This window comes from Charadrius vociferus, unplaced genomic scaffold (genome assembly GCF_000708025.1).
Source record: "Charadrius vociferus isolate BGI_N301 unplaced genomic scaffold, ASM70802v2 scaffold147, whole genome shotgun sequence".
Classification (NCBI taxonomy): domain Eukaryota; kingdom Metazoa; phylum Chordata; class Aves; order Charadriiformes; family Charadriidae; genus Charadrius; species Charadrius vociferus.
The window spans coordinates 7,117,116-7,133,384 of NW_009649570.1; the positions used below are offsets into that span (position 1 = coordinate 7,117,116).

The window sequence follows — 16,269 nt, forward strand, 5'->3', positions numbered from 1 at the left end:
GGAAAGAGAGAACCATCGCAGGGTAGACCTCAAGCCTGCATCCTGCTTCTCGTTAGTTCACTAGCACAGACTTACTGATCATGGAGAGTTACTGAAAGTAAACTGGCAGTTCATTAGTAAAGCCAAGTAAACCCATGTATCTCATTTCTTAGTTCTTTGTCCCATAATCGGGTATATTAACTGGCTAGTTAAGTTATCCATTTTGGCATCTTATTCATCTAATTAATGGTATAAAATGGCCTAATGGTATAAAAAGAACACTATCCATTAACTACTGACGAGAATGCTCAGAAAAGCATTTTACTGTCACTCTCTTCTCACTAATAGTAAGCTTGCAGGTTTAGTTTTTTGCATGCTTATTTTTTTGCAAAGTTGCAAATCCTACATCAATAATGTAGTGATACTACAGTTCAATGAGAGCAGCAAATAGAGATAAGCTGGTGTATAAGAAGCATATGAAGATGTAACTGCATTCTCAAAAATGGTGCTAGAACACTTTCTTCCTTGGACTGAATTTTGATCCCACAAATATATAATAGCAAAATCATAAGTGGGTTCTGGAGAATAGTCCAGTGTCATTTGGACCCAATAACTCTTGCATTCAGAGAACGCTGAGTAAAGTCATTATTCTAACAAAGGTGCTTCTCTGCATTTCAGAACCCAGGCATCTGGATTTCCAGTAATCAAGGTCATGTACACCAAGTTCTTACTTGTGGAGAAGCAACTTAATCCTTCTGTTTTCCTTCACAGGTATCGCTGTCTGAAGTGCCTCAGTTTTGACCTTTGCCAAGTGTGCTTTTTCACTGGCCGTCTCAGCAAACCACATAAGAGGTCACATCCTGTTGTGGAACACTGTGTGCAGGTAGAGTCCCGTTGTACTGATTAATTTCCGTGTTCAGGTTCTTCACATAGGCAAGTAGGCCGTACACTCTTGAACTACTTTGATTATGAAATTATGTGTGTCTTAGCCATAATGGCCATGACATATTAGCATTATTAATCTGGGAACAGTGACTCAGGGAAAGGAAAAAAGGGGGCTTATAACCTTCAAAGGAGTGTTTTGTTCCAAAATAACTGAATAGAGCCATGAAATGTTATGGTGCACGTCCTCTTCCCAAGGAGTTTTATGGCAAGTTTGCCATTTGTAGATCATCCTTAAATGTGTAGAAAGGGCTCTCAGTGTGTCCCAGTGCTCCTTCCTCCCAATCCCAATGCCAACTTATTCAGAAATTAGTTCATCCTAAAGTTGTACAAACTCCTACATGAAATTTCCTTTATTTCAGAGTTTTTCCACTTTGTTGTAAGCCTTTTGGACTCATTTGTCTCTGTCAGTTAGGGACGCAGCACAAAGAGGCAGAATGAGACCAATTAAGCTCACCTACTTGGGCTCCATTACAGGGGCAACTTGTGTTTTCATCACACTAGTGGCAAGGTTCAACACTGGGAATTTGTGTTTGGAAGATCAGCTTCTCCTTGGAGCAGGAAATTCCAGATCTTGCACACAGCAGCAGACAGGGTTTTTTTTGTGGATCTATATAATGGTATCTTCTTCTGTTCCAGTAAATGAGCTGAAAAGCACCCATGAAAGTTTCCCTACTAAGCTGTACTTCATGGTCTCCTTCCTGAAATCCTGCACTTAACGTGAAAGATGTCTGGGTAGCCAGTGTTTTCACCAAAACTAAAGAATGTTAGACTGCTTTTGCAGTCACCCTTTGTCTGGGGGAACATTAAACTGTAGTCACTTCATTGCTGTCTTTCTGCAAACCAAACCCTATTGCTAACACTGTGAGAAACTGTATCTGGTTGTTCAATATCTGCATTAAAAATAACAGATAGATGTTCATTCCTCCAAATATTCTTCCTCATCCTCCATCTGTGAGAAAGTAGGAGAATCAACAGGCAACTGATCTCCTCACATAGAGATTTCTAACAGAGACATTAAAATCAGTGTGAATAGAGAGTGAATGGGAGTGCGTGGATGTGGAATCACCAGAAGGGTGGGCAGGAGGGATATAACAAGGCAGGAGATGATGCATCCTAGATTAGCTGGTCACCCAGATCCCAGCACTTCCACACACAGCTTTTCAGGACAACCAAATCAGGAAAACAATAGGTAGCCTGAAACAAATGACAAACTGCCATTTGAAGATGCCATCACAAGAGATGATGATTTGAAGATAAAGAACTAGACATAAGACACCCAAGTAAGGAGACAAAGGATCACAATCACTGCCAGCTCCTAAAGGAGCTAATGGCACATCCAAAAAACAGCACATGGTCATGCTAAGAGGAACCCAGGAGGCTTAAGGAGAGCTGGCATCTCTTGTCCTCCATGTCACTGTAAGTCATCATGGCCCTACCGTATGTATACATACACCTTGGTGTGTGAATGCTGGCAAGACTACTTGGACAGATGTATGTTAGTGCTTGTCAGTGAGTGAGTATGAGTGAGTGAAATCAGTTTTGGTTTAAAATGAAGTCCCCTTCCTCTCCTATACTGTCTGACATTGAGCTTTCTCATGTTGTAGCTTCAATATTGCAACTGGATCACTGAACTTAAGTTTCCTTTATGAAGCCCTACTGTAACACTAACCCTGTAAATATTACTTTTGTGGCCAAAATCTATACCAAAATTAAAAAGATAAGCTACTCAATATGACAGATACCATTTTTATATAATTTGTGTGAGACATAAAAGAATTAGTAGTAAGCCACTTTTCCCATACCTTCCACTCTTAGAAGATGCTGTCTTTGGCCGGGTAATTTTTACATTGTCTTTACCAGGGAGTGGGCTGCTGAGTCGGGATTTGAAATATCAGCACTAAGGAAAAAAACCTTACCGTGCTGACACCTTGTGGTAATGTTATTACCACGTTGAGAAATGACTAGGAGGCATGCTGTATATTTTCTTTGTGTTTTCCTGTTCACCACATGTTCTGCAGCAGTCACTTCCTGCAGCAGAATTGGTTTGTGTCCTCCTGTAATACAGCTACTGAGCTTAGTTGTTGTACCTGATGTGACAAATGGAAGTGTGGTTTTCAACATATTGTACAAGAGGAGGATGTGAGGCACAGAAGGCTGCAGCAATTAACACTTCATACAAGTATAAAAGTACTCCTTCCCATTGATCAAAAGGAAACTTATATACTAGTTGGGCAGAATTATCATTTTGACTGTGAACTGAATCATTGTAACTGCCAAAATCCTGCATTAAGCATTGCCAGGTTGCCTGAATTTGGCCCAGACAGAGTGTTTTCCTTACCTAGCAGAATTGGAGCCAATCTTGCCTGTGGTCCTGCATCATCATCCACCTCAGCTTCCCTTCTAGGGCTCAGACAGCAGTCATTAACTACTTCAATTGTGGAACAGGTGGACCTTTGCTTTCTTATGTTTTGCCTTTGCCTTGGATTGCATCTACTTCTGGGCAGCACCAGTTTGAAAATTCACTCCCTTCTTTATTATCCCTCATTCCAATAGATGTCAGCAAAGGCGAATGCAAAGCACTTTCTCCGCACCATCAGGAACAATCTGTTTCAAGAACGCTGCAGAAGAAAGGAGGCTCAGAGAAGGAGGGCTCTAGAAATAGTGGAGGACAGGCACTTCCCTACTCACAAGAAGACTTCGTGAGTTTCTGTTTCCAATGAGTTTATAACATCTGAATAACATGTCAGGCTGCTTGATTATGTCCTTTGAATAAGTAATTTTGTTATGACAGACACCATGTCATGATTTTTCCATTAAAAAGGGAAAGCATAAATGGAAAATTGCTGCACGTTGCTCTGGCGCTTAACCATGATTACCATGCTGACAACCTAATGACCAGTTGTCGTATAAAATATAACATGCTTGTGTCTTCCTTCCCTTCTTCCTTATGTCATCTCTTTCTTTCCATGCCATTTCTTATGCTCAGTCTAGGGTCAAGCATTGGAAATATTTAGTACCTGTCACAACTGCATGGGTTTTTAAGCACCTCCTCTGTGGCAAATCCATTGGAAATTAACTGTGAATACTTTCCACATGTGACTCACAGTGTGTTCACTGACTTCTGATTCTACTCAAGTCCCATTGAATTGCAGTCCTGTGGGATTACTCACAATAGTGAGTAGCTGATCTCACTATTCCAGTTCTTTCAGATCAGTTCTGTGTGCTTTTAGTTAATGAATAAATTCAGTACTGTATTTCTGTTGAGCACAGTTGTGAATAATAAGCATTGGGGGTTGTGTTGTGATTTTCCCTATAGTTATTGCTTCCTTGCTCTGAGATTTTGGTTGATATTTAGGTGTAGAAACTGAAGGGAATGATTATACAAGTTAACCACTACAAAAATATGAAGGGTGAGATTCCTTCCTAGTAGTATAAAGATCTATCAACTCTCTTGCATCTTGCATCAATAGGAAAAATGGTCACTCCTCTGTAAAGAATTAATTTTGTTCTTGCGCAAAGGAGGAGAAAAATCTGTTCATAAAACTTGATTGTGCTACAATGGTAGGTAAGTACATTGCTATTAGAAAAAAATTTTTATATACAGTAAGACCAATGGATGATAGTTACAGTGATTCTCACAGAGAATATTATTTCAGTATTTGTTTTTTAGAGTGTGGTGAAAAGCAAAAATTTTCCATTGCTAATATCTCCCCACTTGTATTCAGCAATAAAAAATCATTCTTCATTTTGAATGTCATTTAATCCTTCTGTGAGCAGTCAAGATTTCTCTGTAATTCTGTGGGTTTTGCTTACCTAATGCTTGGGTAGCAATGAGAAAAAGAAGAATTTGAGGTTGTCGTTACAGATGTTACTGTGTGGCTAATAGGTATCTGGGCTTTTCCTAGAATAGAAGGGACTGAACAACAGGATATCTGGCCCTTTGCTATCTTGTTGTAGTTGAATTTCACAAGATATTTAGCTCTTGGCTAAAGGAAGCAAGAACAGGAAGCAGCAAATTGCACTGGTACTAAATGTGTGGAAAGAAGAACCTGTTGTTGAGATTCTGTTGAAAGAGTAGAATTTGCTTTAAGAAATTTCATTCTTTCAGTCAAAATATGCCAGCAGGCATAGCTAAACCATACCTGTGCTTAGTCAATGGCACAGCTGTCTGTCTACTTAGAGTGTATTAGTTTTATCTTTCTGGGTACCAAAACCTTGATCATTTCTCTACTCATTATTTCTCTGTTGGTATACAGTCCCCCTGCAGAATTGAGTACTTTACCACCTCCTGGCCCTGAAAACCTGTCTTTCCCAGTGGACAGACCTGTCCTGGAGTTGCCCAAGTTCGTATCTGAGAACAGAACTGTAATAAAGAAGAGTGAGAATAACAGCAAGACACTAGAGCAAGGCAAGACAAAAGCTCAGGTAAGCAAAACATGAAGCTGTAATAATGCTAACGCTGTGAGGAAAAACTACCAAGTTAACCATCTAATTACCTTCTAATTACCAATGAAAAAGAAATTTAATGGGCAGCTTCATCTTTCTGTTAATTTCTCACTTGTGGAAAAAAATGTGGAAACAGAAAACTTAGTGAAGCTTGATTTTGATACCATCCCAAGATTAGGGGCTAACTCCTTGACTTCTGTGACCTTCAGAAGCATTTGTAAGAATATTTGCTCTGTTACTTTCTTTCTTTTCGAGTTGTCTTAGAGTAGCATCCCAAAGACTAGCTAAGACTGGACTCCTGTCTCTATTCTGACAGTAAAAAATGCCATCATGTCCTCTTACTGCAAGCAAATGTCAAGGAAGGATGCCTTAATTCTTATCAGGCTCAGGGTATTTTTGTCACCATGGCAATAGCAAGAGGACAGAATGGGCCCTTCTTAAGGATAAACCCAGAGTAGGGTCCACTCCAACTAAAATAGCTCATGCATAAAAGCTCTCTACTAATCCATTTCCAGGTTCCCTGCATAGAAACAATGCTAGATGAGTAGGTAGGAGTGTAGATAAAAATAATTACATAGCAGTTTTTTGTTTCTATATTTATTTGAGAGGTTGGTAGCTCTGCACATACGTGGAATATAGGGAACACTGGGTTGTGTTCAAACCAGTTTGTGTCATCCACCCATCTTGTTCTTCCCAGAAGCCAAGGGTGCAGTAACTGAGAACTAGCCTGTGTGTGTCAGGTCACTCCTTTGCCTGCTACTCCTGTGCTGCCCTTTGGAAGACCTGCCTTTTAGGACTCTGCTGCGCAGCTTGAGATATAGTGCCAGCCAGCACATATCTGCAGGAGAAGTTGTGGGCAGACATTGCTTGAGTATGTCATTTTGCTGGCTGGCATTTGTTGTTTTAGAAGACAGTGAGATAGGACTTGCATCCCTGTAGTAATGCATTCTGTCACATGCATTGCTTTCTTGTTCATTTTTTCTCTGGGCTGGGAATTCTTTTTGAGCAGTTTTATACTGATTTCCAACATGTTTTAGTGCAGATTATTTCAATGTTGCTTAAAAAGATGCAGACCGTAAATCCAATGATAGCTTTCAATAGAATCCATAAGCTTGGAGGTCCTGGGGACCCAGCTCTTAGTCTCATAATTTCCTGACATCCCTGATTGTAGCCCAGCTTATACCATGCTTCTAAAGCAGCTTACCTGGAAAGCGTTTGTCTCCCTGACTTCTGGAGTATCGTCCCCTGCATGGACCAGAGACTGCTATTTCTACCCAAAGACCAGGAGTTTCTCTTCTCTCTTCTACACCCAGTCTCTCCCTTCATCTCCTTGTCCCAAATCAGTTATGGGACTTGGGAGAGACTGTTCCCAAATCAGAATATTCCATTTTGCAGAAATTCCAGGGAATGAGGTTTTTGTTCTAATTTAAAACAGCAGATTCTCATACACTTAGAATTTTACATAGGACAAAGAATTTGTTCTATAGAGTAAATTTTCCCGTCCATTCTAATAGCCATTAGAAATAGTTTAATGCATCAGTTGATTGCAATCAGTTAAATAAAAAAAGTTAACTAGTAAATCTGTAAAACAGACCAAATCCCAAATTTACCATGCTCTCTTATAGCAAAATTTGCATAGAAAATGAAATATTATTTCTGATAAAGTTACAAACATAGTTTTCTCTTTTTTATTGTAGGCAGTAGCCTCTTTTGAAGCGGATGTGTTAAAAATGCATGAATCCATCAAAAGCATTCACAATGAGAGCAGGTGGGTAAATGCAGTAGTACAATGACAGAAGACTGGTGGGCAATGCTGCTCCAGTGAAGAGCTAGAAGGCAAATGATTTTTCCATGCTTTAGAGATTTAGAGATTTAAAAAAAATCCTGTCAAATGGGGATGAATGATAAAAACTCAGCAACAAAAATTGTAAATGGAGATCAATGAAAAAACAATTTCTGGCAAAGCAAAATATTTTGGTTTGCTTTCATCATCATTTCTGCAATTGTTAGTTTACATTTCTGAAAGGCATTTTTAAGGGAAAAAATGTTCATTCACATAACAATATCAGAACCGTATACTTTTTCCATTTTTTTCCCTGAATAAGGCTTAATCAAAACAAATTTCATAATTTGCATGAAGTTTTTAAATCAAAGTAGGATAACTTTCTAAAAAATATGCTATAAATCAAATAGAGATTACAGGCATAATACAGTAGCTATTGGTAAAAATTCCACAACTTAGATTACCACAGAAATCCCTTCTGATATTCAAAAGTTTGACACAATAAAATATTAATTCCTAAACTACAAATTTCTTGGGTGGTTTGTTTGTTGAGGCGGAGGTGGGGGGGAATATTGGTGTATGGGCAGCCATACTTACCTTTTTCTTTCACTTTTGCTTTTTCCTCCTTCATTTTTGTAGTTATTTATGAACATGCAGTAGATATAATCATGTCGGTGACCACTGAAACCAATGGAATTACAGTGAAGTGTAGAATTTGATCCTGAATCTATTCTCTTTATTTCCTTCAGTATGTTCAGTTCCTGTTCCTGTTTTGTTTCATTCATACAAGTCAATGTACAATTGCTGCTCCAAATTCACACAAGGGCAAAGACTAGAGCAAAGCAATTGCAGTTGCATTGTGAGTCTGTGTTCTTACCTCGCCCTCTGTTCTCATGTGGGAAGATAAAGAGATATGGCAAAGATCTTCAGCTTTCTTTTAGATTAGCAATAGTTGAGAGGATATCTGGAAAGCCTGCTCCTGAAACACAGCATCACGCTCTGACCCAGAGCTTATCATATAACTGGCTGAATGAATCACATTACTCGTGGGAAGCTCTTTGTTCTTATTTGTGGACCAATTTCCAGCATTTATGTGCCTGTTCACAGAACTGTGCTCAGAGTTAGTTGAAGGTAGCCAGGATTTTACAGTAAAGACCCATTAAATGCTGTTATAAGGGACCAATGTAATATTATTTTAATTTTAAATGGTCTGACTTGCTGTACCGTGCAGACAAATCTTGCATAATTCCAGTGAATCTGATAGCGCTCTTGTCTATGAGCCAGTGCATACCCAAAAGTAAGTGAATCAGATGAACATCTGGATGTACCTAAGCAAGGGAGATAACTATTTCATCTGTGTGATATGAAGCAGTTGGTTTATTACTGTAGTGTTAACAAGCTTTTTTGTCAGTCTCCACTTCAGCCGTGGGGAAGACAAAACTGTATTTCTTGGAGAAATCCCAACTCTAGAATAGAGATATGGGTGGTATTTTTGTCATACTGTGCTCTGAGTAGGCAATTTCTAAATCTTCTGTGGTGTGCGTGGGAGGGTGGCACTTCTCATTACAAAAATCACGGTATCTTTTCAAGCTGCATAGAATGCCAGGAGCAAGAAGGAACTCTATCAAAGGGGTAGAGGCTGCTTTTACTTCTTTGTTGCCCAGGGGTAAATGACGGGAATCTTTTGCATGTCAGGGAGTTGCCATAAGTAGTTTGCTTCTAGACAGAGGGACTGCTGTAATGACTCTCCTATTGCAGCCACCTTTGTGGGAAAGGTAAGACCCCAAGATGCAAGGCTCAGTCTTGGCCACAGTTCTATTCAGCTCACATCTTTCCTCATCTAGAACACTCCTGTGCTAATTCCACGGATACAGCCCAGTTCCTGAAATACTGGCCTCTAACCCCAAAGCTGACAAAAATTTCCTGAACTGATGAAAATGAGAAAGTTTATGCTACAATGTTTGCTCTTTTCCATGACTGTGTATATTTGCGTGTATGTGATTTAGCAAAATTCCCACCCTCCTGTGTCTCTGGCAGGCACATGAAGAAGCAGTTCAACACATGGAAGGACAAAATGCAATTTCTTCACAACTGCCAGGAAGACAAAAGCTGCAAAATAGAGGCAAAGCTCCAGAGCCTGAGATCAAGCCATGAAAACCTGCAAATGAAGCTGCAGCAAATGAAGCAGGAAGTAAAGGTAGAATGATAAATGTACCAAGGATCTTCACTGCTATGGGCAGTTACTGAATACTAACTACTCCTTTTCCTGCAGACTAGCACTCTTGATACTATTTTGTGCACCTTGTGCCCCATCATTTAAGGTTCTTGTCTTCAGAGAGAGCAGATAGGCTCTTTGCAGCAGGGATTTTCTTCTCAGTTAGCATCTAGCACTGATATCCATTTCTGGGGTGTTTAGATACTATGGCAATGAAAATAATGAGAGAGTATTCCAATAAGAGTGAAAATGGTTTCCAACAGAAGTGTTAGATACTTCATTGCAGTCTTTACTTTAAAGAAGACTCCTGTGTTGTCATTGAATAAATAAAATAATCTTTTGTCATTCCTAGCTGCTGTCTTGTACTGAGATGTAACACAGACCTCTTACAGAAAGTATTTTATTTCTTTTCAATTGTGTTGACTCTTGTTCATGTAAAGTATCTCTGAGGATCTAAAAAGGCCCTTATTTCACAGGGAATGCACACATATTTGCCACCTACAACATTTGTGTAGCATTTCCTGCAATGCTTCTTTTAAAGTGTTTTTCAGGGATGGTCAAACATAGAGAAAAGCCAGACACATCTGCAGTGCACACTTGGTCAGCTTTATATCAATTGCACATGGAGTCCAGTATGACCTGGCATGTCATACCATCCTGTGCGTATGCAGTGACACTAGACTGTCCACAACAAGTAGGACTGGCTGCACACATGCAGTTAAGTGTCCGGTGCATGCATAGTCAGCTCAGTGCATCCCAGCTACATCAGACTAGGCATTCATGCAGTGGATGGTATTTGGCATCATAGTTCTGTCTAGAAAATTCCAAGTACAATTGGCACTGACAACCAACCTAGTTTGGGAATTTTGAATGTTAACAGGTGTGAGTTGTTTGATGTGTGTTTAATATACACATATTTTTTCCCGTAGTTTAATTCTTTTAGAACAATTTTCCTGCAAATTTACTCTTGAAACTTTATTATTCCCACTTTTCAATGCCATTAAAGCATATAATGTCTTCTGATTGGAATTGTGGATAAAATGGCCACATAGATTTGTCCAAACTAAATCACAAAGTTTTATTTTATTGCAGGAAAACATTTTATTTGTGAAAAGAATTGGTTTAGTTCACGAGAAATTAAAAGAAATTATTATTCTGACCTAAAATTATTTTCCTACCTATTTTAGTACTACCAGCAATTATCTTCACAGTGTAGTTTCTGTGTTTTGTCTTTTGTAGGCAATGTTACAGTCATCGGAGCATCCTTTTGCACAGTGTCAGAATACAATGCCCAGAAATCCACATGTTCTGCCAGAAAGGAGAATGCAGGGTGGATTAAATCCTGCCCAAAGAAGGCCTACTTCCAGAACACGTTCACACTGCAAATCTTTGTTTCCCCCCAACTCTGCAAATAGAATGCGGCTTTTACAGACACCTGAGGTTCCCACTGCAGCAGACTTTGTCTTCCCAGAAGACCCACTGGAGTCAGCATCCCTGCAGAGCGACAGACCTTTTAAGGGACAATATAAAGAAGCAGAAGAGAATCAAACATATCTGCCTGAATTGACAGAAAACTCCCTCAGTGGCATCGTGAGGACCACAGTTCTTACTTCCACTGCAGTGCAGATACCACCTGATGAGAAGGAAGTCAGTGAGGAAGTGGAACTGCAGCAGCTAGTGATGAAACTGAAGGATGCATTGTCTCTCCAAGTCCAACCAGGTATAAATTCTCCCAGTTATCTTGACACTGTTTTCTCACCTTCATCCAAGTTACTCTATAATATTGTTCATAAACATTTAACCCTCAGAGGAAACTCAGAATCTTGCCTTTGCCATTGTAGAAGTACTCCAGCTCCATACTGTAAGGTAGGACATATTCCTGTAAGGTGGAATATAACCCCTAATGTTAGACTAATTTGAAACAAGATGACTCAAAGTGCATAAGAGGAAATCAGTCTCAGCAGTCAATTAAGGAGCAAACTTACACAGGTGAGGGCACTGGAGGTCTCTTCCATTGCCACTTCTGTGATACTGTAACCATGACTCTAGTCCGAGGCAGACTTCCAGCAGTACAAAATCCCTTTGTAATCAGTGGTCTTACACAGCAGAGCTTTGTTCAACAGTTAGGATGCCTCGCTTTTGATAATGAGGATGTAACGAGGAGAGTGACGGAAAAAGCTGCTGTTTCTATAGTTGTCTTAAATTAGAGATTTATAAAGAGTTTTTTAGGGCTCTGGCAGCATCCAAATGCTCTGAAAGACTTAAAAACTGTTCTGCTTTTCAGCTCAACAGTCTGCTTTGCAGCAGGAGTTCTTCTCTACAGCTGAACATGTTTGCAGAGCCTTTTCTGGCCTCATCAACCAAGTAACTTCACCAGCTTGTAAATGATGGAAACTACCACTCACCTTACAGCTTCACTGAACTATTGAAGGTAACTGATGCCACGTCAGACTCTTTAAAGTGTCTCAGATGTTGCATTCTAATAACCCAGCATAACAGCTTTCTGCATTTACTGACTTCACCAGGAACCATAAATAGTGTTAGAGAACAATGTACCTTTCCTATTGGTTGTTTTCAGCTCCTGTGCATTAGATGTTGGCCCAGCTGATAAAAATCAGTATGTCTTCATTAATGTTACACTGGCTTTCACAACTGTCCTGCTCTGTCCTCTCTTCTTACCGCTATGTAATCTGTAATGGCTTGTGTTTCAGGAACGTTTATTTTTCATGTGAGAGCTGGCTTGGGTCAACAAGGTTCAGTGATGTATTTTCTATCATATCATTGCTTCTTAGTCTGAAGGAAGGAATAAGTTCTTAACTGTCAGACTTACCAATACTTGATATTTACATATTCATATTTTTCCAAATGACTGAATTCATATTTAAAGGAAAAGATGCTTTGAACATTCAAAGGAATTTGATTGCTTTCGAAGAGCCTTTCCATTATTGATTACCTTATATATTAGTATAGAATGGTTAATAAGAATGTAATGTTTCGTATAGAATGGTTAATAAGAATGTAATTTTACCTGCAGCACCTAAAATGTGATAAAAGTAATTGTTTTCCTTGGTTACTAGTACTTTGTATTTGATGGAATATATCTAAAACTTCCAGAGTAGTTAAAGTTACTTATTAATTAAATATTAATTAAAAATTAAACATACTTGTCAAGCCTGAATACACACAGGCATATATATGCACGTAAGTAAACATATAAGCTGCACAGAAGTTTGTAAACAGATAGTTGATTGCCTGTAGGTAGCAGGCTGTACTTGATTACAAAGCATCTCTTAGGCATCCACAGGGAAACAGGCTGGGATTTGAAGAGAAAGGAAGATATCACACAAAAGAAATATTACATACTGCTTTTATCCATTCATACTACAGTCTACCTTCATTTCTTATAATGATGGGTGAGTGAAGGCCTTAGAAAGAATTTAGATAATTCTTAGAAGAAAAAGAATAGATGCTCACTACTTTCCTTTCATTGCTTCTTGTTTCCTACGTTTCTTACAGCAGTGCAACTGAGTGAGATACATTGATAGTATCATCAAATACATATTGGTTTAGTGACAGCAGTTCTGAAGGTTGAGATAATGGGTTAAGATATTCCATGTTAATGATTTGCATGTTATTCTCACATGTTGTACTTCTTTGGATTGTTAACTATTTTTTAAGTGACAATGTGAACTAATGGCAAATATACCAAGTGTGTTTCCTCAGCAATGCAAATGATAGCCCACTTCTCACTCTTCAGAGGTTCATATGCCATGGCCAAGTTACTTCCTTGGAATTGTGCTGCATCTCTTGTTGATGACAGCAACAAGGAAAACATTTTTTTCTGACCATAGAATCATAGAATGGTTCAGGTTGGAAGAGACCTTGAAGATCATAGAGTTCTAACCCCCCATCCATAGGCAGGGACACCTCCCACTAGACCAGGTTGCTCAAAGCTCCATCCAGCCTGGCCTTAAACACCTCCAGGGATGGAGCTTCCACAACTTCTCTGGGCAACCTGTTCCAGTTTCTCACCACCCTTGGAGTGAAAAAATTCTTCCTAATATCTAATCTAAACCTATGCTCTTCCAGTTTGAAGCCATTCCCCTTCGTCCTATCACTACATGCCCTTGTAAAAAGTCCTTCTCCAGCTCTCCTGTAGGCCCCCTTTAGGTACTGGAAGGCTGCTATAAGGTCTCCCTGGAGCCTTCTCTTCTCCAGGCTGAACAACCCCAATTCTCCCAGCCTGTCCTCATAGAAGAGGTGTTCCATCCCTCTGATCATCTTTGTGGCTCTCCTCTGGACCTGCACTATTCTCTGATAATGCACAGAAGTATTTTAAAGATCTGAGAAATGGAAATTATTCAGTACCACTTCAGAGATAAAGGTTATAGCTTCAGCCACTTATTATCACTGTTCTGCAGGAGGTGCATAAAAAATAGTGAAGGAGTATGTGCATGTGGTCTCAAAACCAGTTATGGTTCAAGAAAATTTGCATACTTTTAAGAAGTTTAGTTGAATCGCTGGAACTATACCATCTTTCCAAGAGAGAAAATACTCGTAGTCTTTACAGGAATTTTTCTGTGATTATTAAGAAAATAGATGTCGTTTGGGTGAAAGCAAAATATTTTTGGAAGCTTTGGGAGAAAACTCAGGTAAATTACATATTCTGAAGCTTTGTTTCATATATAATCAAACGGGGTTTAGGCTGATGTGATTGAAAAGGCCAATGAAAAGTGTAGTGGTTAAGAAAAACTGCTTGGCAGAATGCTTAATCTTCCACATAGATTTTCCTCGTCTTGTATTTTTCAGAATGAATTATAATCACCAAGATAACGGGAATGTCCAACTCATTAAAATGGCTAGAAATCTTGTTTTCCGTTGGTAACACCTCAGACACCTTCTTGAAAGACCTTACACTGCGGTAGTGATAGTAATGAACGTTCCTGGTTCTTTCTGCTAGTTTTGGTCACAGGTGGCCTTAATTACACATGCTTCAAACACTCAAGAATTACAGCAACAAATAATGATATGCAACTGGAAGCCAACAAGCAGCTTTTCTCTAGCAAAAGAAAGGTGAAGATGATGAATAGTAAAGAAACGAAATGAAGGCAGGGGACCCCAGAAAACAAATAATGATGAGGTCACTAGAAAGTGGATACAGCCATATTATCCCACAAACATAATATAGTGTGAGATAGAGGCTTAGTTGCTTTTGCAATGTATTAGTGCCAAGAGATACAAGCAACAATCCAAGAAACTTAACTGGTGATTAGGGGAAAATATCCATCAGCTTCTGATGAGGCTTTGAATCTCCTTCAGAGTGAGTGTATCTGAATTAAAGTTGGTTGGAATGACAGCAGACAAATACTGGTTTGGTCCTGTGTAACGTAGAACAGGTCTGGAGCACAAATTCTTACAAGTAGGTATTCCTGAATCACCATGAACTCTTACTACTCTTATTTCATGGCAGAGTGTAAAGACTCAAGGAAGTGTCTTGTCTAATAAGCAGTTGTTTATCTGCCAGGTCCCTATAAGATGAAAGGGACAAAATCCCAAGACCTTATTTTTTTGTTATTTAGTCCAGCTGACAATGTAGCAACCTCAGTCAGACACGTTCATCCCATCCTTCTTCTGACACACTCAGACTGAGAAACAGTGAGCCAGGAACAGTAACTAGCTGACTCCAAGATCTACCATGAAGTTTGCAGGGTAGAGTGGCAGGACGCAAAATCATGTCTTTAACCAGAGGGGCATTTTGAATTATTTCTGTACAGCAAATCTGCTGGCATCTCATACTCACAGCACTTGCTTTTTCTTAACACAGCCACCCTAGAAGGCCCCAATTTATAGTCAGTGAATCAATAGCAAACATCAGCATCATCTGATTGTGTTTTCATGACAAATTGTTGAGACCTGGATAAAAACAAACAAGACCTAAATTATAAAACAGAATTGAGCTCTGAGAGCTTCAGAGAGAAGAAATTGCCTAAGGTAAGAGTTCCTTTAGGAACTTTATCACTTGTAGGTTTACATGTAATTAATTGCATCTCCTTTTTTTATTTCAGCACAATTAATAACACAGATTGTCTCCTTTACATGTCCATAGTGTGACCTATGCTACAGATTCATCTGCTTTCTCAGTCTTTTCATCACATACTAATCCTTTCTGCCCATTTCCTCAAAGGCTAAATAACACTACAGCGTGTTAATTAAGAAGCTTGCTAAAGCAGAGAACTATTGCAAATTTATTTAAGCTAAACAGCAGCTTGGCCCTTCATGGTGTTTCACCATTTCTATTGCTATCTGAAAGGACGAAGAAAGTTGCCAGCAGCCCTTTCCTAGGGGATCCTATTGTTACAGGTGGGACATACCCGAAGCGGAAAGACTAGCATCTTCCCAAAGGGCCCTGTGGAAGAGCATCTAAGATAAACAGTACCTGTTCAGCTAATCTGTCTGGGTTTACATTTTCTCGAGCTTGAGAACAGATGGGACCAGGTAATATCTGGTCTACTGCAATACCAATCCTACTTGGCTAAGGCATACAGCCTTTAACACGCTCTTTGTCAGCTCATAGAATCATAGAATGGTTAGAATTGGAACCGACCTTAAAGATCATCTAGTTCCACCCACCCTGCCATGGGCAGGGACACTTTCCACTACACCAGGTTGCTCAAAGCCCCATCCAACCTGGCCTTGAACACTTCCAGGGATGGGGCATCCACAACTTCTCTGGGCAACCTGTTCCAGTGTCTTACCACCACCACAGTAAAGAATTTCTTCCTAATATCTAATCTAAATCTACCCTCCCTCAGTTTACAACCATTATCCCTTGTCCTATCGTTACACTCCCTGATAAAGCGTCCCTCCCCATCTTTCCTGTACACCCCTTTTAGGTACCGGA

At 39.5% G+C, this 16,269-nt stretch overlaps 1 protein-coding gene across 1 annotated transcript in view; it reads left to right on the top strand.

Moving 5' to 3' along the window:
- Positions 1-11,756, top strand: part of DYTN (dystrotelin) — a 19,823-nt gene extending 8,067 nt beyond the window's left edge. The window contains exons 8-14 of the mRNA XM_009890198.1: positions 751-862; positions 3,478-3,623; positions 5,181-5,349; positions 7,068-7,138; positions 9,191-9,350; positions 10,608-11,088; positions 11,653-11,756. Of these exons, the coding sequence (XP_009888500.1) occupies positions 751-862; positions 3,478-3,623; positions 5,181-5,349; positions 7,068-7,138; positions 9,191-9,350; positions 10,608-11,088; positions 11,653-11,756 (1,243 nt within the window). The remainder of the gene's footprint in view (positions 1-750; positions 863-3,477; positions 3,624-5,180; positions 5,350-7,067; positions 7,139-9,190; positions 9,351-10,607; positions 11,089-11,652) is intronic.
- The last annotated feature ends 4,513 nt before the right edge of the window (positions 11,757-16,269 follow it).